Source organism: Rhinolophus hipposideros (assembly GCF_964194185.1).
Source record: "Rhinolophus hipposideros genome assembly, chromosome: 22".
NCBI lineage: Eukaryota > Metazoa > Chordata > Mammalia > Chiroptera > Rhinolophidae > Rhinolophus > Rhinolophus hipposideros.
In genome coordinates, this window is record NC_138068.1 from 41,314,686 (window position 1) to 41,338,508 (window position 23,823).

General features: G+C 40.1%; 1 protein-coding gene and 1 pseudogene across 14 annotated transcripts in view; one reads left to right on the top strand and one right to left on the bottom strand.

The window, feature by feature from the left end:
* The first annotated feature begins 5,565 nt into the window (after positions 1 to 5,565).
* The window catches only part of KIZ (kizuna centrosomal protein), a 147,384-nt gene continuing 129,126 nt past the window's right edge, over positions 5,566 to 23,823 (top strand). For 4 of the 13 annotated variants that reach the window (XR_013992274.1, XM_081033947.1, XM_081033952.1 and 1 more), the window contains exons 1-4: positions 5,575 to 5,748; positions 5,929 to 6,221; positions 11,954 to 12,016; positions 16,816 to 16,978. Coding sequence is in view for 12 of the 13 variants with exons in the window: in XM_081033947.1 (XP_080890073.1) it covers positions 5,974 to 6,221; positions 11,954 to 12,016; positions 16,816 to 16,978 (474 nt within the window). In the remaining variant the exon portion in view is untranslated. Of the gene's footprint in view, positions 5,749 to 5,928; positions 6,222 to 11,953; positions 12,017 to 16,815; positions 16,979 to 23,823 lie in introns of all 13 variants that reach the window. The other 9 variants (XM_081033954.1, XM_081033956.1, XM_081033957.1 and 6 more) reach the window with 5 other exon arrangements.
* LOC308490732 (dnaJ homolog subfamily A member 1-like) lies at positions 20,950 to 23,483 on the bottom strand (annotated as a pseudogene). The gene is made up of 2 exons: positions 23,348 to 23,483; positions 20,950 to 21,839 (listed from the first exon to the last, which is right to left on the bottom strand). The product of its transcript is annotated as a dnaJ homolog subfamily A member 1-like (transcript).

Consider the following 23,823-nt stretch of genomic DNA (forward strand, 5'->3'; position numbering starts at 1 on the left):
GGCGAGCTCCTTGGAAGCCATTTTTGCACACAACTTTGTCATGCCAAGATTTCAGAGAAGATTTTCCTGACTGTTTCTCTATCGATGTTTACTTGGTCTGCTATGCTTCTCACAGTCAGCCAACCATTTTGACGTACAATTCGACAAATTTTTGCAATGTTTTCATCATTTCTGGCCTCCCTGACCTCTCTTCATCAATGACACGTTCTCTCCCCTCAGAAAAATGTTTAATCCATTTGTACACTGCTGTTTTCTTCATGGCATTGTCCCCATAAACTTGGATTAATATGTTCCTAATTTCACTTCCATTCTTGCCAAGTTTAGCAAGAAATTTAATGTTTGTTCGTTGCTCTAATTCAAGCTGAGACATTCTCACACCGCCATACATCAACATGAACATAGCTATCAGTGAGTCACTGATATTCCAAGGTTATGAAACCTTACTGAGCTGTTTGTACAGTGCTGCCAATGTAATTGCCTCGTGGCAAGTTTGTGAACTTGTCAGGCCTCATATATCCACGTATCTGGAGAGAGAGCGAGAGAGATTGATTTCAAGGAATTGGCTTATGAAACTCTAGGGGCTTGAAAGTCCAAAGTCCATAGGGAAGGCCTATAGGCTGGACATTTCTGCAGGAGTTGATGTTGCAGGCTTGAGTCTGAAAGCAGTCAGGAGGCAAAATTCCTTCTTCTTTTGGGGACCTTAGTCTTTTATCTTAAAGACTTCCAACTGATTGAATGAGGCCCACCCACACTATGGAGGGCAATCTGCTTCAAAGTCTACTGATTTAAATGTTTATCACATCTAAAAAATATACCTTCACAGCAATATCTACATAAGTATTTGACCAAACAACTGGGCACCAGGGTCTAGCCAAGTTGACACAAAAAATTAACCATCACATCTCCCCTCTTGATCACTATCACCTCCCACGGAGAAGAGCATCTTACTTTCCAGTTCCTACCTTTCTGTTTTTCAGTGACTTATAACGTTCCCCTCTCCCACACCATTCTTATCCATCTTTATCTCTATCATTATACTAGATCTGCACTGTTCAACACTGTAGCTATTAGATACATGTGTTCTTGAAATTTTAAATTTTCATTACTTACAATTACATGGAATTAAAAATTCAGTTCCTCAGTTACACTAGCTACATTCAATTGCTCAATAGCTACATGTGGCCACCATATTGGACAGCACCGAATAAAATATTTCCATCATTGCTGAAAGTCCCATTGGACAGAGCTGCTCTAGATGAGTCTTCACTGCAGCTTTGCTTTCACTATCTAGGCCTCTCTCCTTAGATATTGACTCTTAATTTCAGAGTCCAAGGTTTGCAGTCTCTTAAACTATCTAGATAGTCACATAAATCCTCAATGAGAATGTTGTGGAAAGATATTTTGATGTATTTGTATAATTGTTGCATAAAATGTTTGTGTATTAGTCAGGATAAGTAATACCAGGTGCTGAAACAAATAAGCCAGAAACATCATGACTCAATACAATAAAGTTTTATTTCTTGCCAAAGACACAGTCCTGTGACCTTTCAGTCATCCACTCTTCTTCCAGGTCCTTGGAGTTCTCCATTGGATCCTAGCATCTAGCTGGCAGACTAATGAAAAATGGAGAAGAGCATACAGGATATATTGGGGTCAGGTCTGGAAGTGGCTGTATTACCTCCTCATATTTTACTAGCCATACAGGGTCATATTGATCCATCTAACTGCTAGAAAAGATGAGAAATGTAGTCTTTCTAAGTGCCAAGGAAGAAAATCACACAGTGTATATTTTACACATCTCATAGAAGGAAAATAAGAAATACTAGTTGCTGTCAAATGATGAATTTCAAGGCCATATAGAATGGAGGATAAGAAAGAATGAACTTTGGAATTGGAATAGGTTTGTTTGCAAATTCTAGCACTATTTTTGGCAGTGTGATTTTAGGTCAGTTGCTTAGACTTGTGTGCCCTCAAAAGACTGTCATGGGGTTTAAATGAGGCAATAAATGCTTACACGAGTGTGAATGCTCCTTGGCAGGAGGGCTTACATACACACATACATGTGACATCACAGCCTTTACCCCTACCTTTGACTTTTGAGTTATCGTTATTTACAAAACAAATTTTCTAATAGCATAAGATACGATGTCTAATATTTCCACACAGTGATTACAAAATGAAACACTTTCACATTCATGTCTGTTATGGGTTGAATTGTGTCCCCAATTATATGTGAAAGTCCCACCTCCCAGTACCTCAGAATGTGAACTTATTTGGAAATAGGGTCATTGCAGATGTAATTAGTTAAGATGAAGTCATAATGGAGGAAGGTGGGCCCCCTAATCTAATTTGGCTAGTGTCGTCCTTATAAACAGAGAAATTTAGAGACACATGTACACACAGGGAGAATGCCATGTGAAGATGAAAGCAGAGATGAGGGTGACACATCTACAAGCCAAAGAACGCCAAAGACTGCTGGCAAACCACCAGAAAGCAGGGGAGAAGAATGGAACAGATTCTCCCTCACAGCCCTCAGAAGGAACCAACCCCACCAACACTTTGATCTTAAGACTTCTGGCCCCCAAAACTATGACACTATAAATTCCTGTTGTTTAAGCACCCAGTTTGTGGTATTTTATTATGGCAACCCTAGCAAACTAATACAATATCCAAGTAGTTTTTGACTCAAATATACAAGATTTAAATTAAAAATTGCATGGTATTTACATTTCAAAATGTACAATTCTAATTTTAACGTATTTCCCAAACTAATTTTCCATTAATTGATTCAATTTTGAGCTACAAAAATAGCAGTTTCATATGGTTCACCCTAAAGATTCATATGACTCCTGGGCTTTCCCTGCTGTTTGTTTAATGGGGCTATTAGGGACCCATCTTTTGAACTAGACTCATTAATGTTACATAGATTATCTACTGTGTGACCTTAGCCCTTACTTGCCCTGAACCTTATTCCTCCTCCAGAAAATAAGGGTGTGAGGCTAGATTCTTTCTAACTTCCAGCCAATCTAGGCAGAATTGATGGCCCATGGTTCAGGTAAGCTAAAAGCAGAGCTGCTTATAGAAATCAGCTCTGGTAACATAAAGGGATTTAAGAACAATATTAAAAGAGAGTGCTCCAGCAAATTAAATATTCAAAGAATTTCACTGAATTTATTAAAGTCAGTCACCATTTAGAATGCATAATTTTAGCATAACTATTCTAGAAATATTCATTTAATTTGCTATGTGTTATTGTTAATAAAGGGGGTCCTGTATCTAGATTTGTCACATGTCATTAATAAATCAACCATAGAATGAAAATAACAATTATTTTGAATTATCTATTTACTGTTTAATTGTATTTAATTTTAGACTCTCCTAAAATGGCCTAATAAAAATTTGGGATGCTAAATAACGGCCTCATCTACTTTGTGTATTTACTGAAAATAATTAGTTATATTAATTGTTTGGGGGATTTTTTTTCCCCTCTAAAAACTAATCTGGTGAGGATGGACCTAAAAAAAAGATCCTAAAAACATGCTTTATTATTTTTTTTGCCGGAGTTGTAGTACAATGTTGTTTGCACTAAAATCAGTAAGGTAAACCTTTGTACACTACCACGGGATCAATTTGGTATAATGATTTGATATAACAACTAAATAAAGGTAACATCAGTAGAGGTAGATCTGCGCAAGAGGGTCCTTGCCCTGGCTTCTATGTATTACATGGCTGTTCTGGCTCTTGTCTGGCCGTGCTACTCCACACAAGGCAAGGAGGCCCCAGGGCCAAGGCGGACGCCTGCCTGGAGCGGTGCGCGCTCTCGCTCTCTCAATCTCTCTCTCTCTCACCTTCTAGAACATATTCCACGTAACCACCATCCTGATATTCCCTGCTCAAAGGGACCCAAGCTCCTCTCTAAAGCCTTTATAGACCTCTTTCCTTGGTCCCTCCTGAAAGCATAACTATCACTGGTGTGCACACCCTTCGGCCTGCGGAGTGGCCAAGAGGTGGGGATGAGGACAGAGCTGAGGCTTGTGGACTGGGATGGCAGTGAGGGATGGGAATGGGTGGAAAGACACATACATCCCTGACTATGTGTGAAGCCACTCAAAGTGCAGGACTGAGCTGGGGATGGGAAATAAGTGGGTGGGCTGGGGAAGGGGTCAGAGAACTAAGTTCCCCTATCGTTTTCTAGGTGCTTATGAAGGCACATTGGTCAAGATAAGAGGAAAGACATTTTATCTACAATTTGTCATTTTTAAAATATTTCAACAGATAGTATGAGGACCTTTCATACTCCATTCATACTCTTGCCCTGGACCTGGCAAATGTGAAGGAAAGGTTTGGTAACATCATAGTTTTATACTGTCGACTTATGAGTGGTCCATCTCTGTTGCTAATGATCAATTTACTAGTTTAAGTCACACCTTAAATATAAGTAGGTGAAATTAATGACTGAGAAAATAAACCAAAAGAAATGAAGAATAACAGACTAAAGAAACTCTATAGTTTTTTTCTTTTGCCCTGTGTGTTTTGAAATATTGCACTTCCTTCAGGAAGCTTTTCCTGAAAGTTCCTGATGATGATGATGATGATGGTGCTGATAAAAAGTGATGCTTCCTATGTGCTGGCCCTGTTCTAAACACTTACATACATTACTGAATTTAATCATTTTAACAGAGGCATAGATGGGTCCTGCAGCAACACCCTCCCATTTTACATACAATGATCTCTAGGCTTCAAGAGGGTGGCTTACACGAGAGTGGTCACACAGCTGGACAGTGGAAGAGGGGATTAGAGCCCAGGAAGCCTGGCTTCAGAATCCCTACTGAAGGACTCTACAGGGCATTTGTCCACTGAGGGTGTCTACACAAACAAATCTCTGCTTTGCAAGCAACTTGCTAGCAACTTTCCCCTCTTCACCAACCCGTAACGTGATTCACAGCATTAACCACAGCCTTAGGGTCAGCACGGATTTTCAAGTAAGGAGTTATTCTAGTTAGGGCTGAGCACAGTTGCTTAGTATTTGGGGTTTTGTCTTTTTTGTGGTGTTTTGTTTTGCTTTTAAGTGCTGGAAGGATAACAAGCTTAGCACAGTGCCTGACACTCCGCAACTCCTGGGAATAAGGGAGGGAGACGTGGCTGGAGGGAAGGAGAGAATTCACCTTGTAAAATTAACGCGTTTGATGCTAAAGACAAAAATGATCACGTGAATTGCTCCTGCCCAGCCCCCATCCCTGAGGGGCGGGGATCAGGGGTCGACTTCTGACTTGGCCCTCAGAGAGGGCCTCGGATGACGGCCAGAGTCTGCCCGGTGAGAACTGGGAAGGGTTAGAGGGAAGGAAGATGCCTGTCTCCCGGCGGAGGCTGCTTGCCTCACCACCGTTCTGTAGTCACAGCCCGGCTCCTTCCCACGACGCCCCGCCTCCTCCCCGCCCCCTCCCGGCGCCCCGCCCCTCAACGACCCCCAGCGCCCGCCCTCGCCCTGCCCCTCCACGGCGCTCCTCGTCTGTCACTCCCCAGCAGGCCTCCGCCCCGCCCCTTGTGCGGCGCCGGCGCGCCCGGTTTGCCCGCGGTGCATTGTGGGGCGGTCGCCGTGGACAAGGGGCTCCCCGGCGGCCCTGAGGTGGTGCGGAGCAGGCGTGGAAGCGGCGGCGGCATGCGCCCGATCTCCGCACGGTCCGCGCCTCTGGCGAGCCCCCACTACTACGAGAGGCTAGGCATCCTCCAGCATGCGCTGCGGGACAGGTACGGGCAGTCGGAGCGGGTGTGGGAATCGGCGTGCGCCGAGGGTCAGCTGCTGACCACCCCCCAGTTCCTTCCCAGCCCCCCGCCGGTGGTTCCTCTGGGCCCAGGTCTGCCCGCCACGTCTCCCAAGCCTTGGTGTCTGGAGGACCAAGTTGACCAGACATACCCACCTTACGGCAGGTATCGCGCCGGAAGAGGTGGCCGCACCACTGAATTGACCCAGAAATGAGAGCGGGAGCTCTCTTGCTGTCCTTCTCAGTCAAGCCTTGTGAGTTTCTCCAGAGCCCCTCTACGCGCTTCCTCCCCGGTTTCTTTCAAGTTGTCATCCCCCCCTGGCAGCTACAGTGCGGCAGTGAGGACACGTCCCGGCGGAGGCATCAAGTATATGCCCTATTTACATATAGGAGAATTTGGGGGCCAAAGCTCCAGCCAAAGAATCAAATTTCCAGCGAGAGAAGTCCAGCTTCCAGAGGGTTCGTGATACCTTGATTAATAACTGGAATAAGACATGAAAGATGAGAACCACTGAAAACAGCTACCTCTAAGAACATGTGAAGAGAGAAAATTATAAAGTAACTTACTATAAATAACCACATAAAAGATAAGTTTTTGGAGCTATTTAGCAGCTGAATTAATTGAAATTAGCTATCTCGTTAGTTGATAGGAAAGGAAATAGATTTTTGGATCTCTTGATAAAATGTTTAACGAGTGTTAAAAGTTATAAAATCATTTTAGTGAGGAGAGCTCACTATTAGAATTGTGTGACAATTCTAAAATGACAATCACATGTAAGGAAAGGCAGAAGTAAGTGGCTTCGAAAGGAACTGTATTCATCTTCTGCTAGCTTTAATTCTTGTCAAATATTTGTAGAGCATGTACAGTAGGCCTCCTTAATTGTCCTAACCATATTTTACCTCTTAAGCTTTTTCTACATCTTATTTTCTTTATGACATACTACTACTCACCCACCCCAGGGACCTCCTCACCTCCAGCTTTTGAAAAGTCAGGGGAACTGTAACAGCTATATACAATGTCAGAAGGGTAGTAGATTGGGCGAGGGGAGTTATCACTTTGTGAGGGGTGTACATGTCTAACTATTACATTGTTTTGTACACCTGAAACTAATAATAATATATTTTTTTAAAAGTCAACTTCCTGCAGTTCATTCTCTGCACCAAGTATTGGTCAACCCATTCCATAACTTACGCGACCTCAGAGTTCTTAAGCACTCTAGATAATGGCTTAAGTCACTCCCTAGGCAGGAGGATTCCAGGAGGACAGGAACCATATGTAGCTGGATCTTTAGCTCCTGATAGAGTACCTGACATGGGGGAGGGGCTTGATAAATGTTTGTTGAATGACTGGAAGAAATCCCAAAGTCAACCAGCTAGTGTCCAGGAGTTATGAATGTCTTGTATAGACATTGCCACTATATAAATGTAGCTACACGTTGCCACTAAATAATGACCATTTTTCAGTCAACCATGAAAAGTGGACAGTGTGATGTTTCTTTTTTTTGACAGTGTGATATTTCAAAGATGGTATTAAGTGTCTGCATATACCTGATAATTAAAGGGACAAGACATTGCTCTGTACATCAGTACGCGTAAAGTGCTTTTTCACTGTTCTGTTAGAAGAGTGGCTTAGTTACCCCAGGCCTTTAGATATTTTTATCTCTTAGCCCAAGTTCTAATTTCAAAATGTTACTGGGTCAAATGGCATTCTTTGTTAACTAAGTTAATTGTGAGTTATCATTTTTGCTTCCTGTGCTAGAACACCTGGCTGTTTATAGTCCTTATGGTATATAACTGGGTGATTATTATTGTTCACTTTATTTTTAACACTTAATGCTTTAACTATTAAGCAAGATGAGGCTGTTGAAATTATATAAGAAATTTGAGTCAAACTGTATAATCTATTCACAGTTCTGCATTTGGAGGTTTGTTTTATTTTTATGTCAGTGAAAATCTGTTGCTGTGTGTATTCATTTTTCATTTTAAAAGTCTGTAAATGACTCTAACACATAGTTAATAAATACAGAGGCAAATAACTTTGGATACAATAACTTTGGCAGTAGAAATGTGGAAACCTGGGTTCTAGTCAGTCCATGGACAGTTACATGACTTTAAACAGGTCATTCAGCTTCTCTGAACCTTGGTTCTTCACCAGAAATGAGGGGCCTTGACTGACACGGAAAGTAGGGCCACAGATTTTTTTTTTTCTCTCTCAGGATAATGAGTCTCAAAGTAAAAAAGTTGAAAGGTGTAGTTTTGTAGAGCAAAATGAATATTATTGTTTCCTATTTGAGTATCTGGATGAATCTCCCTCTCCTTTTATTAACCATTTCTAGTGACCACAAGAACCATTGTCTCCTAACTCCAAAGTAATTTTTTTTTATTAAATTTATTGGGGTGACAATTGTTAGTAAAATTACATAGATTTCAGGTGTACAATTCTGTAATACATCATCTATAAAGCCCATTGTGTGTTCACCACCCAGAGTCAGTTCTCCTTCCGTCACCATATAATTGATCCCCCTTACCCTCATCTCCCACCCCCCACCCCCTTACCCTCTGGTAACCACTAAACTTGTCTGTGATGAGTTTTTGTTTGTCATTTGTTTGTCTTGTTCTTTTGTTGTTTTTGGTTTATATACCACATGTCAGTGAAATTTTAAAGGCTGCAACCCGGGGTAGTTACAGCTGCTTTATCAGTTCAGAAATTTCCTGAGAGTGAGAGATAAAAAACAAACAAACAAACAAACAAACAATAAAACACTTAAAAAACAAAACAAAAAACTTGCCCTGTTTTGGCCTTCTTTGAAGTGGGTCATTGTATTTGTTAGCTGGTCTAATAGCTTGGCCCTTCCATTGTAACTGGTGTATTTCCAGCTCAAATTGTCTTAGCTGTAGTCACGCATAGATGTAATTTTATACTCTGAATTTTCTCCTTTTTGTGTACGGTGTTGTCTCTGCATTGTAGTAAAAGTCAATGATTGAATCTGAAAGAGCCTGTTGAAGTGACTTGTTGCAGTGCGTGTAGTGCTGCAAGCATGGTGGAAACATAGAAGTGGAGCTGACTCTCACAATTATATAAAAACATTCCCTTAAAAGGCCCATTAACCAGACCCAGTTTTTTCAATGCCAAGATTGATTCAGGGTGAGATATCATAATAGTTCAGAGATTGACACTGAGATATTTGTTGCGTAAAGCTGAAGATGGTATTCAGACAAAAAAACAGAATAACAAATGGCTTAAAAGACAAGACTACACCACATGGCTACTGTTTAAGGACTAGTGTAAAACTTAAAAAGGTTGTGGGTGGGGGGATGCAGGTGAGTGAAACCACTGACTATGGGTACATATCCCAGGACTGGGGGTTTCAAAGATTCTGAAATAGAGATTTAGCATGTAGAAATTGCAAGAGGATCCTCCCAAAAAGCCTTTCTCTGGCTTTTTATTGGGGTAAATATATGGTTTCAAGTTTTAAATTTAAAGCACATATGAAAGATAACATTCAGAGGTACTGCAATATGGATGACAAGGATAGAAAATGGGCCTGGGATGAGAGTTAATGAGATTAGAATCATTTTGCCTGGAATAGTAGGCCAAGAGGTGTTTGATTATGTTTTTCCGTGTGTGAAGTACCACGATACAGAAGTATGACCAGCAGATTTATATGTCTGCTGAAGCTAGAGCAGGAACAAAGGAGTTTAGCGTTCATCATTGAAAAGAACTTGCTGCTTGGGAGCAGATGGATTCCCAGACAGTGGTCCTTTTTCATTAGTAGTCAGAGATGAATTTTTAAAATTATTTTAAAATAGTTCAAGTTTACAGAAAAGTTGCAAGTATAGGACAAAGACTGGCAATATTCCCCTCACCCAGATTCTTCAACTCTTAACATTTTATTACATTTTCTTTTTCTCTGTCTACCTATATAAAGTCATTATCTTCTGAACCATTTGAGAACTGCAGATGTGATGCCCCGTCACTCAAAAATTTTAGTGTGTATTTCCAAAAAACACATTATCACCATATTATCCGCCAGGAAATCAAAGCCAGGAAATCAACATTAACATACCAATCTACAGACCCCAATCAAATTTCACCAACTGCCCATTTCACCAGCTGTCCTAAGACTTTCTTTTTTTCTTTTCTGGTCCAGGATCCCATCTTGAACCCGTGTTCCATGTGGTTGCCATGTCTCTGCAGTCTCTCGCAGTCTGAAACTCTTCCTTAGTCTTTCCCGATCTGTCATGTTTCCGACAGTTTCATAGAATACAACTTTCGTTCCAGAGAGTGATCCTCAAGCTGGGTCCATCTGATGTTTCCTCATGACCAGACTCTGGTCATACTTTTTTGCAGGAATACTGCAGAGGTGAAGCATGAAATCAGAGGCACAAGGTCATAGATATATTTCAGGGTATTTCTGCTCTTATAATTTAATGACAAATGGCTCACGTTGTCCAGTCATTCATTCTTTATGAACTGAGTATCCTGTTGATCACTGAACATTAGAAAGGGAAAAAGTGACACAAAAGTTTCTAACACGGAAGCAATTATATGAGGTGTGATCCAAACATACGGTGAATGTTTAAATTTAAAAAATGTATTACAGTAAAAGACACATTGCCATTAATCCCCCTCAAATACTCCCCTTCGCTTTGAACCCACTTATCCTATCGTTCTTGCAACTTTCTGAAGCAGTTCTGGAAGTCTCTTTCATGAGTGTCTTTAGTTGTGCCGTCGTGGTTGCCTCGATGTCCTGAATCGATTCAAAATATTTTCCTTTCATGGTCATTTTGACTTTGGGGAAGAACCAGAAGTCTCACGGTGCCAGATCTGATGAATAAGGTGGATGAGGACACACCATAATATTTTTATTTGACAGAAATTGTCGTACCACAAGTGATGTGTACCATGGAGCTTTTCTGTTGTGATCACAAAATACGGTGAATGCTGCTGCCGAGTATTATCCAGTGGAAAGGCAAAGATCTTCAATACTGGAAGTGGTGCGTTGAACCTTAATAACAGTGTGTAACAGGTTTTTCAACTTGTTCAGTGCAGTCAGTCAGGTATGAGCTATGGTTGAGAGAAGGTGTGTTTTAAAGTGTGCGGTAAGTCATCCTCCATCATGACAACACTCCATGTCACACATCGCTTCTGGTACACGGCAGTTTCTGTCAAAAACATTACAGTGGTGCCCTCATCCACCTTATTCACCGGATCTGGCACCATGCGACTTCTGGTTCTTCCCCAAAATCAACATGATTCAGCACATCGAGGCAGCCATGACGGCCCAAGTAAAGATGCGAAAGAAGGCTTCCAGACTGCAAGAATGATGGGATAAGTGAGTTCGAATTGAGGGGGGGTATTTTGAAGGGGATTGATGGCAATGTGTCTTTTACTGTAATATTTTTTTTTAAATTTAAACATTCACCATATTTTTTATCACACCTTGTAGCTCCAGGGAATAGCAGTTAGTGACAAATTATGGTGCTGTTACAAAGTTATAAAAGAAATTCCCCCAAATTTGAAGTAATAGTGTTAGGGGACCTTGTCTTCATTAAATGTGAGTGAGGCCAGGTCTACTTTTCAGAGACCTCTTCTTAACTCAGCCACTTGGCTCTGCCCAGGCTTGTTTAGTTGCAATCAGAGCAGGCCACTAGTCGTCAGTCCAAGGTAAATTTGTGGAAGCATCATGTCCATCCTGGTAGAACCCCCATTTCATGTCCCATCATCTCAGAGAAGTCTGGCCATATTATATTTTACATATTTATCTCATTTAATGTCTGTCCTTCCCCTTAGAATGTCAGCTTCCTGAGGACAGAGTTCTTGGTTGCCTTGTACACCATGTTAATCTCTAGGCCTAGAACAGTGCCTGGCTCATCAGGGCACTCAAGAAATACTTGCTGAATGAATCAACGTGGTTCCCAGGCTTTTCTTATTGCCTTTCCCCTCTTACTTTGAGAATCTTGTTCTTTCTGCTTCATGTTGGTGCCCTCTTTGCTTTTTAGACATCCCTGGTGATTGCCAAGTATTTTTGTGTCTTGAGTTTCAAACGCAGCTGGCATTTTCTGCTTCTTAGACCAGAGAGGCATTCTCACAAAGGTGTGATTTTAAAGGAGATCATGATCTAAATCCGACAGCCTATTATTACTCATTAGTGTAATTATTCATAAAATATTTTCTTTCTGTACTTTAGTGAAAAGAAGAGATTGGAACTGGAAAAGAAACTTTATGAATATAAACAGTCTGACATATGCAGGTAAGATATGACAGTGGTAACAGTTTTTAAAGCAATTTGCATATGTTAATCAATAAAAATTTAACCCTAATATATGTTGTATATACCATAGTTGCAGTACTTTTATCATTCTCTTATTTCTAATGTGTAATAATTTCAAGTAAACACTTCAATTTAATCTGATTATCAAATTAAGAATAAATTTGGTTAAAATCAGTATAAGATAAGAGTTATTTTAATTATTTGGTGGTTGTGTTATTTCAGGAATCTATTTTGCTTAATTAAATACCTTAAGAATAAGATACATTATAGTTATTGTTATCTTTCTGGTCACAATTTAAACACATTAAGCCTGTGTAGTGATTAAGGCAGAATTGCTGAAGCTGATCTTTCAACAAACTGTTGTAGGCAGGGTTATGTGGTGTCTCATTTGTCCATGGATATATGACAATGACTGTTAAAATTATAATGAATGGTAGATAATACACGTTATCCTTTTTAGGTTACTTTAATATTAAGAGCAAACATTTATGAATGAAAAAGATGAAGGGACTAAGAAATACAAATTGGTAGTTACAAAATAGTCACAGGGATGTGAAGTACAGCATAGAGAATATAGTCAATAATACTGTAAAAACTATAGTGCCAAGCAGGTACTAGATTAATTAGGGGGATCACTGCATAAATTATATACATGTCTAACCACTATGCTATACACCTGAAACTAATATAAAATAATGTTAAATGTCAACAGTAACTGAAAAAAATAAGTAATTAAAAAAAAGAGCAAACTTAATATTTCTAATTCTATTTTATGGAAACTTAACTTTATCTTTAAGCCAAATATATGGTGTTACCTCCAGTATTATTTATATGAAAAATATCTGGCTATGATAGTCCTAAGTTTGTGATCTATCCATATCATAATATGAGTGAAAAAGGAAAACATTTTATTCAAAAAAGAGAGAAGCCAAGAATACTTTAAAACCAAATCACCCATCAAGTCCATTTATTTTCTCACCTTCAAAATTTTTCTTTGGTTTTAAGATTTTGTGTACTTCCAAAGGGAGTGGTCAGGGAGGACAGCCATATGAGGTGTGATCAAACAATATGGTGAATGTTTAAATTTAAAAAATGTATTACAGTAAAAGACATATTGCCATTAATCCCCTCAAAATACCCCTCCCCCCACTCTGAACACACTTATCCCATTGCTCTTGCTACTTTCTGAAGCAGTTCTGGAAGTCTTCTTTCGTGAGTGTCTTTAGTTGCACTGTCATGGCTGCCTCAGTGTCCTGAATCGATTCAAAACTGTTAGGTTTCATGGTCATTTTGACTGGGGCAGAGCTAGAAGTCGCAAGATGCCAGATCTGGTGACTAAGGTGGATGAGGATGTTTTTATTTGACAGAAATTGCCATATCAGAAGCGATGTCTGACACGGAGCGTTGTCATGATGGAAGATGAAACCGTTTGCCCATTTCATGTTAATGCATTGTTTGTGATCCATGATTTATGGAACACTTTAAAACATACCTTCTCTCAACCATAGCTCATACCTGACTGACTGCACCAAACAAGTTGAAACTTGTCACACACACTGTTACTAAGGTTCAACAAACCGCTTCCTGTATTGAAGATCCCTGCCTTTCCATTGGATGGCACTCAGCAGAAGCATTCACCCAATTTTGTGATCACAACAGAAAGGCGCCTTGTCACACATCGCTTCTGGTATGGCAATTTTTGTCAAATAAAAACATTGCAGTGTGTCCTCATCCACCTTATTTACCAGATCTGGCACCGTGCGACTTCTAGCTCTTCTCCAAAGTCAAAATGACCCATGAAAGGAAAACATTTTAAATTGATTCAGGACATCGAGGCAACGACAACAGTGCAACTGAAAACACTCACGGAGGACTTCCAGAACTGCTTCCGAAAGCGGTAAGAACGATGGGGTAAGTGTTTGAAGCGAGGGGGAGTATTTTGAGAGGGCTTATTGGCAATGTGTCTTTTGCTTTAATAATTTTTTTTAACTTAAACATTCACCGTATTGTTTGATCACACCTTGTATATCTCTAGTAGCTTTAGAAGAAACATGAAGAGCCAACGAAGTGATGAATAAATAGTAGTGTTGTAGATGCCATGGCCACAGAAGTGTGCCTAAGTCTTAGAGGATCTGTGGCAGTTGCCATTTTTCTAACCCACCGCTAAAGGGGCAGAAGACAGAATATATAATTTTTCTATAGCTTATTCTTGGACAACTTCTGGCGTAGTGGTGGTGGTAAAGGTGTCACTTGGTGACAGCTTTACCAAGCTGTCAGTTTTCTGAGTTTGTTCCCCTCTCTCAGCCTCTTGTTTCCTGTTAGAGGGTATGATTTGCTAAACATATGCTTTCTTTGACTGCCTGTGGGGTCAAATCCAAACTAACATGGCTACCTCAACCTGGTTCCTCAAGACGTCAGAGTCTGAGACAAGGGTTTGTGTGTAGATGGTAGGTTTATTTTATTTTATTTTATTTATTTATTTATTTATTTATTTATTTATTTATTTATTTATTTATTGTAGGTGGTAGTTTATTTTAGAAAGTGGTCATATAAAACTGGAGAGCAGGGCTGGGAAGAATGAAGGAGGAGCTGGTCACTGCTGTGGGCACCTAGGACTTGATCCTTCTGCACCTTCAGAGGAGCAGTGTAGACTGCCTCTCTGCTCTTCACAAGTGTCCACTGAAGGGAAGGAAGAGGGGACTGTTGACCTATTGGTTCCTGATCCCCATTGGCCAGGGCCATTCAGGAGGTGTTAATTCCTTCTCATGTCCATGCTTTCCATGTTGCAAACTCAGAAAAGCAGCCCTGGGAAAGCAAGATACTAGGTGTAGTTGAGCCAGGTGTTACCAGGTTGTTGCTGCTGTGGCTGATAAAAGAAAAGACCAGGAAGATGTGGGGAGGGCATGAAAAGTATCTGGTACAAGGGCTCACCAGACCTGCCATTATCTGCCCCTTTTTAATTTTCATCATCACCATCTTTTGCCAGCTTCCCCCTAAAATTTTACATGGACTGAAACTTCAATTTCTGAAGTATCACAAGATCTTTTGTAGTATAATGCAAGCAGGTAGGTTTTATTGCCAAGTGCCTCGATTCAGTCTGAGCTCCACCATGGGACAATACTTCAACATCCTGTGTCTACATTTCTTACCGGGTATAATGATAGTTATGAAAATGTAATAGTCTTGAAGCAGTGTCTGACTAAGAGATACTCTAAGAATCAGTAATTATTAATTATTATTCTTGTCAATATCACAGTTATTCCTTTTATTTATTGCCCTTGAGCTTTATGCCTGAGTGTTTTCCCCTCAACTTTTCAGTCTTGCTTTCCCCGATTTTGGGTTAACTCTTACCGAACTTCCGTGTCTCAGCTGGAAAGTAATTCCTACTGGGAAGTCCTTTCTGTCCCCTTCAACTAGTTCAGGTTGCCTAGTCTGTCTGAGTCCCTTGCAGTTTTCCTCATAGCGTTCATCACACTACATTCTACTTATCTCATTTTTGGTTTTCTCTGTTAACCCTAGCAGAGTGGCTTTCCTATTTAGAACACTGAATATATTGATGATTGCATGGATGAATGGATGACCTACTTATTTGATCAGCTTTGAAGATTAATATAGGGGCAGGAATGAAACTAGACTTTGGTTGGAGAAAGTATGGCTACTATTGTCATTTCAGGTGGACACTGGCCACCACTAGTAGCTTCACCGAGTACCTGTGCGTGGAAGACAGTACGTTAGGGTCCACCTCATTGCTGTCACTTATGTTGAAAATGGCAGACATGGGCAACGGTAAAAGCAATCCTAATTTTTGTGTTCATAAGGAAAAATGGGCACAGCCAACCAAGATCAAAGCATAGAATTATTGGCACAATAAAGAACTTTTTGAAAATTATTGGGGTGGAGGTTAAGGTCTGTAGCAGATTAATTTTTAACATCTCCAGCATCTTTGCAAATCTGTTTTTGAGGGTGAACATTTTTGTGGTTTTCAGCTTATTTTTGCTTGATAAAAGAATAGTGAATAACTTATTGAACCAACAATAGAAATTCCACGTACCAGGTACTCTTTTATGACTTACATATTTGTGAAGAAGAAAGAGCTAGAATTAGCAAAGTTGGTTCTGTGAGAAGAGTGAGCTGCACATCTTGAGCCAACCAGTGTATCTTTATATTATACTTTGGATGAGTCTCTAGAGGTTTTTTTCACAGTTTGAATAGAGTTATAGTCTATATGTTATTATAAAATATTGCAATAACATAGGATGTTGTTGCAGTTTCTAACAAAAATTTAAAATTATATTTAAATGAGAGCTTTTTTAAATTTTAAATTTCTAATTTTCTTAATGTTTATAGGCTGTGATTTATCGTATAATTCTGTTTCCATAAGAGCAGGTAGTTTTGAGATTGTCTATCACTTACAAGAATGCTAGGGGGATATTCTCTGAACATGGCCATATAGACACCACTGTTAGAATCACATTTAATTTTGAGAAAGAAATCCATATAAGTCTTTATTGTGTGAATGTTATAATGTGTTGTATACATTTCTCAGGAGAGTTATGCCGAGATATGATACCTCAGTGATGTTGCATTAATTTCCTCTCTCTAGAAAATGCATATGCATTGTCTTTTAGGTTTCAGTGTTTGGGTAAAATATCTTAGAATGCGTTATTTCACGTAAAATATCTTAGAATACGTTATTTCACGAATTTTCAATTTTGTTAAAATTCTTAGATTATCAAAGTCTGAATCCATTGTTTAAAAATCTGCTTTTATTTTTCTAGAGTTAAGCTGAAGTATGTAAAACTAAAGAAATACCTGAAGGAAATATGTGAATCAGAAAAGAAGGCTCATACTCGAAATCAAGAATATTTAAAGCAGTTTGAGCATGTCCAAGCTCATGTTGGACACTTTACCACAAATACAGAGACGCTTAAAGAACTGAAGGTGATATCTTGTTTTGTACTATTTTTTTGGTCCATTTTTGCTAAAATTAGAAGTAATGAGCAGTAAGTTTAAGATCAGTGACAGTCACAATGTTCATTTCATCTATAAGATTGTCAGTTTTCTTCATGAATTACCAAGTGAACAAATTTTCATTAGAGAACTTGAAATTGCATTTTCTCAGAATCCTACTTTAGTTGAAGAATTAATGGAATATCTATACTTTGTTTATATTGCACAAATTGTCAACTTAAAACAGGCGCATCACCTTCGTCTACTTGGCACATGGTAGTTTTTGGCCTCATGGTTGAATTTGAGTAGCATTAGAGTTCCCTCTAGAGATTGCTTCCTTCTTTAAATGACTCTTTTTCTGTGGTCTGTACTCCTCTGTTCTGGTTAGGCGGTGTGTTGGGGAAGACTTGAGGGGATAGAATGGGCCTCGAGGAGTTCACCTTCACATACCTTGGCTGTATGTCCCAGAGCAACGGTTCTTAGCAACCGTCTCTGATTCTGGCAGCCCATTCTCTTAAGGTGCTTGGCAACTTTCTGCTGTACACAGTATTCCAAGTTTGGAGGGCTAGGCCTTTTTTGTCTCATTTGTGCTGGTCAGGGGTTGTTGCCACAGTTAACCCCACTGAATATGGGGTGTAGGAGAAGTGGCTTCAGTACATTCCTTTATATTTTCTGTAGCAGTTTTCTCCCCATCCTTTTATTGCAAAAATTTAAAGTACACAGAAAAATTAAAAGAATTATTTTAACAAACGTTCATGCTATGGTCTGAATGTTTGTATTCCCCCCCAAATTCATGTCTTGAAATCCCAACCCCTAAAGGTAATGCTATTAGTAGGTGGGACCTTTGAGGGCTGCTTAAGTTATGAAGGTGAAACTCTCATGAATGAGATTAGTGCCTTGTAACAGAGGCCAGAGAGAGCTCCTTGGCCCCTTCCAGCACGTTGGACACAGTAGGAGGCCGTGGCTCTGAAGCAGGAAGAGGGTCCTCACTAGAAGGCCACTGTGCCGGTGCCTTGATCTTGGACTTTCCAGCCTCCAGAACTGTGGGCAATACATTTCTGTTATTTATAAGTCACCAGTCAGTGGTGTTTTGTCATAGCAGCCTGAATGGACTAAGACAACTCATATATTCTATACCTAGATGCAGTAGTTGTAAATAGTTTGCCATATTTGGGGTGTGTGTGTGTGTGTGTGTGTGTGTGTGTGTGTGTGTGTGTGTGTTTGAAAGTATGCTGCAGACACCATGACACTTCTCCCCTAAATACTTGAGTGTGGATCTTCTAAGAACAAAGATGGGCTCCTACAAAATCATAATACCATTATCACGATTCCATAAAATCACAATATCTAGCCGATACTTAAATTTCCCCAGTTCCCCACAAAAGTCTTTTTATTTTTTCAGACCGGGAGCTGACTAGGGTTCACACATTACATTTGGTTTTTGTGTCTTTTTTGGTCTCTGAATCTAATTTAGTCTCCACTTTCTTTTTTTTTTTCATGACACTGGCTTTTTTTGAAAAAGGCAGGTTTGTAGAATGACTCACATTCTGAATTAAAGTGGTTATTTTTTTGAAGTATCTTTTAACTTGTATGTGTGTGTTACAAGCCATTGAGTTGGCTCCAACTCCTGGTGACACTATAAATGAGTGAAGTCCGCAGTGTCCTGCCCTCAACAGCCCTGCTTAGCTCCTGTAGACTCATGCTTATGTCTTTTATGGATTCAATCTATCTCATATTTGGTCTTCTTCTTTTCCTGCTGCCTTCTATTTTTGCCAGCATAATTGTCTTTTCCAAAGAATCCTACCTCCTCATGATGTAACTTAATTTGTATAGCATCCCCTATATTTCCTGTAAACTGGAAATTTAGTCTAGACCAGCACTGCCCAATAGAACTTTCTGTAGTGATGGAAATGTGCTCTATACTGATGCTGTCTAATTCAGTAGCCACTAGCCATACATGGCTATTGAGTACTTAAAATGTAACTTGTGACACTGAGGACTGAATCTGGAATTATCTAGTCACAGCTGAGGTTCTATTCTTCCTACTACATCCTATCAGGAGGCTGATCATTCATGTTGTCAGGTGGTCCTACCTGAGTGAAGCTGAGTTTGATGCCTTGATGGCGATCTCTAGATCTCTATTGTAAGGTACATTTTTTCCTTCGTAAACTAGTAAATAAATCTATGGGGTGATGGTTTGACATCTTGGGAATATCTTGTTCTTCCATAGCCTTTTACCTAGTGGTTTTAGGATCCATTAGCAATGCTTGAATCAGTTATAGTGGAGATTGTGAAGTAGTGATTTTCTAATTTTATCTTATACATCTATTAGGTAGCATTCTTCTCTAAAGAAGAGCTTTCTTTCCTTCTTCTTCCCCCCATATCACCATATGCTTGTGAATTTTTATTTAGTCAGTATGTTATTAATTACTGTAATTATTCTTTTTGTTGTTCATATTTTCCCAAGTTTGACCAGTGAGTATCTTCAAACTGGCTCCTGAGTCCTTTTAAATGATCCCATTAATTCTGATACTTCTTTGCTTTGGGCACAAGATGTTTCAGGTTTACCTTCTCTTCCCCGCCTCAGACATGGAATTAGCCTCCTACCCTAGAATATATGGTTCCTTTTGGTGGGGAAGGGTATTTAGAAAACAAGATCTGAAGGTTGGATGTGCTCAAGTAATAGCAAGTCTAAGCTATAGCACTCTAGGGTTTTTCTCTTAGTAGTCAAAAGGATTTAAGTTCAACAAGTAATTGTCATCAACATTGTCAGCCTCTTCTTTTCAAAGAGTTCACAGGGAAGATAATAGTGATGGACAAAGCAGGGGATTTTGCCTTCCCAGTAAAATGAAGAAAATAATAGTAGTTTTCCTTTTATTTTCATATTGATGCTTTGCTTAATTATTGATTTCTTGTTATAACTAAATGTGAGAGGGAAGAATTTGAAGGGAAAAATCATCCTTTGTAAATATTTTTATATTGAGAGCATCTGTTGTATATAGTAGGATGTGTAAAAAAAAATAAACTTATATAATGAGCTACTAAAGAATATCGGTGTAAGGGACCATCTTAAAGAAAGAATGATAAATTGTAGGAATATGTAATGCTTTAGTCATAAGCATGGTTAGACAATTATATAGATGTTATGCTTTTTTTATTCCTTTAAAAAAGGAATGCCTTTTTTAAAAAATCTGCTCATTGCATAAAAGAGCAGATCGTGCAGCTGTGGTTGGGAGATGTTGAGTTCCATGGAGAACTCTACCTTGGCCGTCACCCTAAGTCCTTATGCTTTATGTGTGCACACAAAACCAGACAGTGACACCACTTATTCCAGCAAGCTGTGCAGTAGGCAGAGTTTCTGGGTAGAGGATGTTTATCTCTGGTACCTTCCCATTTCTTTCTGCCTCTTCCTTTTGTGCCACTGTTCAGCATGCCAGAACCACTCATCTCCTCCTAATTCCACACAGGTATCAGAACTTGACCTCCTTTGCTGACTGACCTCATGTAAGTCTCAGGAGAAAAGTGTTCTGATTGAGCATGTTCACAGTGTATTGCCCACACACCTCAGCATGCCAGGGGTATTTCCCCACAAATAGAGTATAGTTAATGCAAACGAACTTCTAATTGGTAAAATTCTTGAAAGTAAAAGAAAGTGAAGCAGTGTGGGAGAAGTGGGCATTTTGCCTAAATTATTTTAAGTGAATTTCTCCCTCTGCAAGACTCTGCCCACTTTATTTATTTACTTATTTATTTTTGAGCTTCTGTATTTGAGTTTATTCTTCATTTAACTTTTAAAACACTACTATAGTTGAATATTAGAACGAAAACAATAGCAATTAGTGAGCATATGATTATATCGTCCTCCACTCATTTACTATTGCAATAAAATGTCAGCAGTGAGTGTTTTTCATTGGTCCCATTAAGAGGTCTGAACCATCCCTAGGATTATGGTCATCATCCTTCTATGCTTCTCCATTGTAATGGTGTGTTCTTTCTTGATTTGGATCAAAATCTACCTGGTCCATTTCATCAGTCTCCTACTTTCTTCCTTTCAGGTAGCAGTTTTTCAAGCAAAGAGAGTTTATCAGGAAAGAGAAAACTGTTCTCAGGAAAGTTTACCTTAAATTCAATTATTACGCCACCCTTTTCATATGGTCTACAATAAATTGACATGTCTTCATTTTGCACACACTTCATATCTCCATGTTTGACAGTCTGACCTGGATGAGAGGTGATAACTATGATTTGGTTGTGAGGAGTAGATATTGGCTTTTGGAAGCCACGGTGTTTCTACCAGCTGTTATGTTCATACACATGAAAAGGTCTTCTCGTAGAGTGAAAAAGAGCATTGTCTTTCTGATCTAAAACAATGATAATGTCTCCTGGCTCCAGTTCTGTTTCTTGGTCTCCTTCACCATGGAATGTTATCTTCTAGCCATCTTTTATGCCTTTGTCAATGTGAACGTCTAGAATCTTCTTCTCTCAAACTATCTCCCTTCCATTGCAGCTTTTACATCTATCCTTAGGACTGATCCGTTCCCCATGGCCCTGGCATTCCATGCGCACAACTGAATTTGCTGAATGATTCCAGGTCCTATCATGAATTCTTATTGCCTCCCGCTACCTTGGCAATTGGACAGCACTCTACTGCTCCCTTCTTACCACCTCGGCCTTCACATTTGTCACAAATCACATTCTTTTGCAGAGCTCATTTTCTTGTTGCACCATTATGTAAATCTTCTAAGGTTACTAAGAGCTGATGCACAACATTTTTACCTCTCCTTTTCTCTGCATCCTTCCTCTTCCTCCAAAAAATGTATCAAAGATGTCCATGGGGAGCCAAAACCACCACCTGCTTATCCTTTAATTGCCTGATTTCCTCCTGTGTCATGTTGTCATGTAAGTCCCTTTTCTTTGCATCAGAGCGCACTTCTTAGCTTAAGAAGTCCATTTAAACTTTTCTCCTTCATTTGGGTTTTTTTTTCCCCCAAAGATTTTATTGGGGAAGGGGAACAGGACTTTATTGGGGAACAGCGTGCATTTCCAGGACTTTTTTTCCAAGTCAAATTATTGTCCCCCCAATCTTAGTTGTGGAGGGTGCCGTTCAGCTTCAAGTTGTTGTCCATTCAGTCTTAGTTGTGGAGGGCGCAGCTCAGCTCCAGGTCCAGTTGCTGTTGCTAGCTGCAGGGGTCGCAGCCCACCATCCAACTGAGCCATCCGGCAGCTCAGTGGCAGCTCAGCTCAAGGTACCGAGTTCAATTTTTAGTTGCAGGGGGCACTGCCCACCATCCCTTGCTGGACTCGAGGAATTGAACTGGCAACCTTGTGGTTGAGAGCCCACCTGCCCAGGTGGGAATCGATCCAGCAAACTTCAGAGTTAGGAGCATGGACCTCCAACCGACTGAGGCACCGGGCCAGCCTCATTTGGATTTTTACCAGGGTGCTACTTCAAGGCCAATTTTCTATAAGCCTGTTTCAGTTCTTCCTAGGTCACTTTGGGTGTGATTCCCAAAACAGCACAGTAAGTGGTTTCTTTCACCATTTTTGACAGCTAGTGCGAGGGCCAAGGCTGGTGTGGGGAAATGTGAAGGAGCGCATTGCTCTGCGTAGCTTAGGCAGCCGCCACTCCTCTGCCTCTCACCCAGCATTCTGGAAAGTGCCACCTGGGCCCACTTTATTATATAATGTCAAAAAAAAATTTTTTTTTCTTTTTAAATGGACTAAAAGCTAAAAAACAAAAACAAAAACAAAAAAACAACAAAAACCTTTCAACTGATTTATGAATTATACTACTTTATTTGGAGGCCTATAATACTTTTCAGGGCTTTTTAACGATATTGATCTGTCATATAGTTTTGAAAATAAAGTGTTGTGACTATATTGCCACTTGTCAGATGAATAAAGAGGCTGAATAAACTCAGTTCAAGAATGTAAATATTAGTATTATTAGTGCTGTGAAGACTGTGTTCTTCTCGCTTTCTTTCTGCTCCTCTGCTCTCCATATTAACAGCTTTTATAGAAGGGCCCCAGTTAGTACTTACAGCAGTTTTCCTTGGGTGCCCTTTGTTCTTGTCTCAGGTTGGGTTATCCCCGAAGCTGATCCTGAGACAGGGGTTCAAATATAAGTGGTTAATTTGGGAATTGCAAGGCATGTCACTAGGCAATTGGGGAGGTGAGACAGGGCAGTCCCGGTAACAGGAACGGTGTATTATTAAGCCAGCTATAGCAGTTGGCACCTGGAGCTTAATCCACAGGGAAACTGGCAAATGGTTCAGAGCATTTGGGATATGCATACCCTGTCTTCTGAGCATCACTGATTGAGGACTGATAGGGGAAGGGTACAGGTGATGGGGAATTAACCATGTGCTCCTGCGGGCTGAGGAGCCTGTGATACTGGAACTGAAGAGCACTCAGAAAGTGCCCAAGGACGTGCATGGAACATTGCCAGCATCTGCTTTAGCCTCCCACATTCAAGTGCTAGGCCTGGGGCTGGCATGTCCGGATACTCAGGGAGCATCCCTAAATGGAGAGTCACCACCTGGTTATGTGTCTTCTCTGCCTGAAATCCTTGAGTGCTCGGCCTTTTCAAGACAAAGCCCAGAGGCTGGTCTCTGCATACCACAGCTTCAACCTATGACCTCCCTCCACCTCCCCGCCACACACACACACACACACACACACACACACACACACACGCACACATTCTCTGTCTCTCACACAAATGTAGACATATGTACATGCACATTTTCTGTCCCCATCCTGTTCCCTTCCACCTCGTTTCATCCCCATCTCCTCCTCCTATCTCTTCCTGATCTCCTATTCCTGTCTCCCTCTCT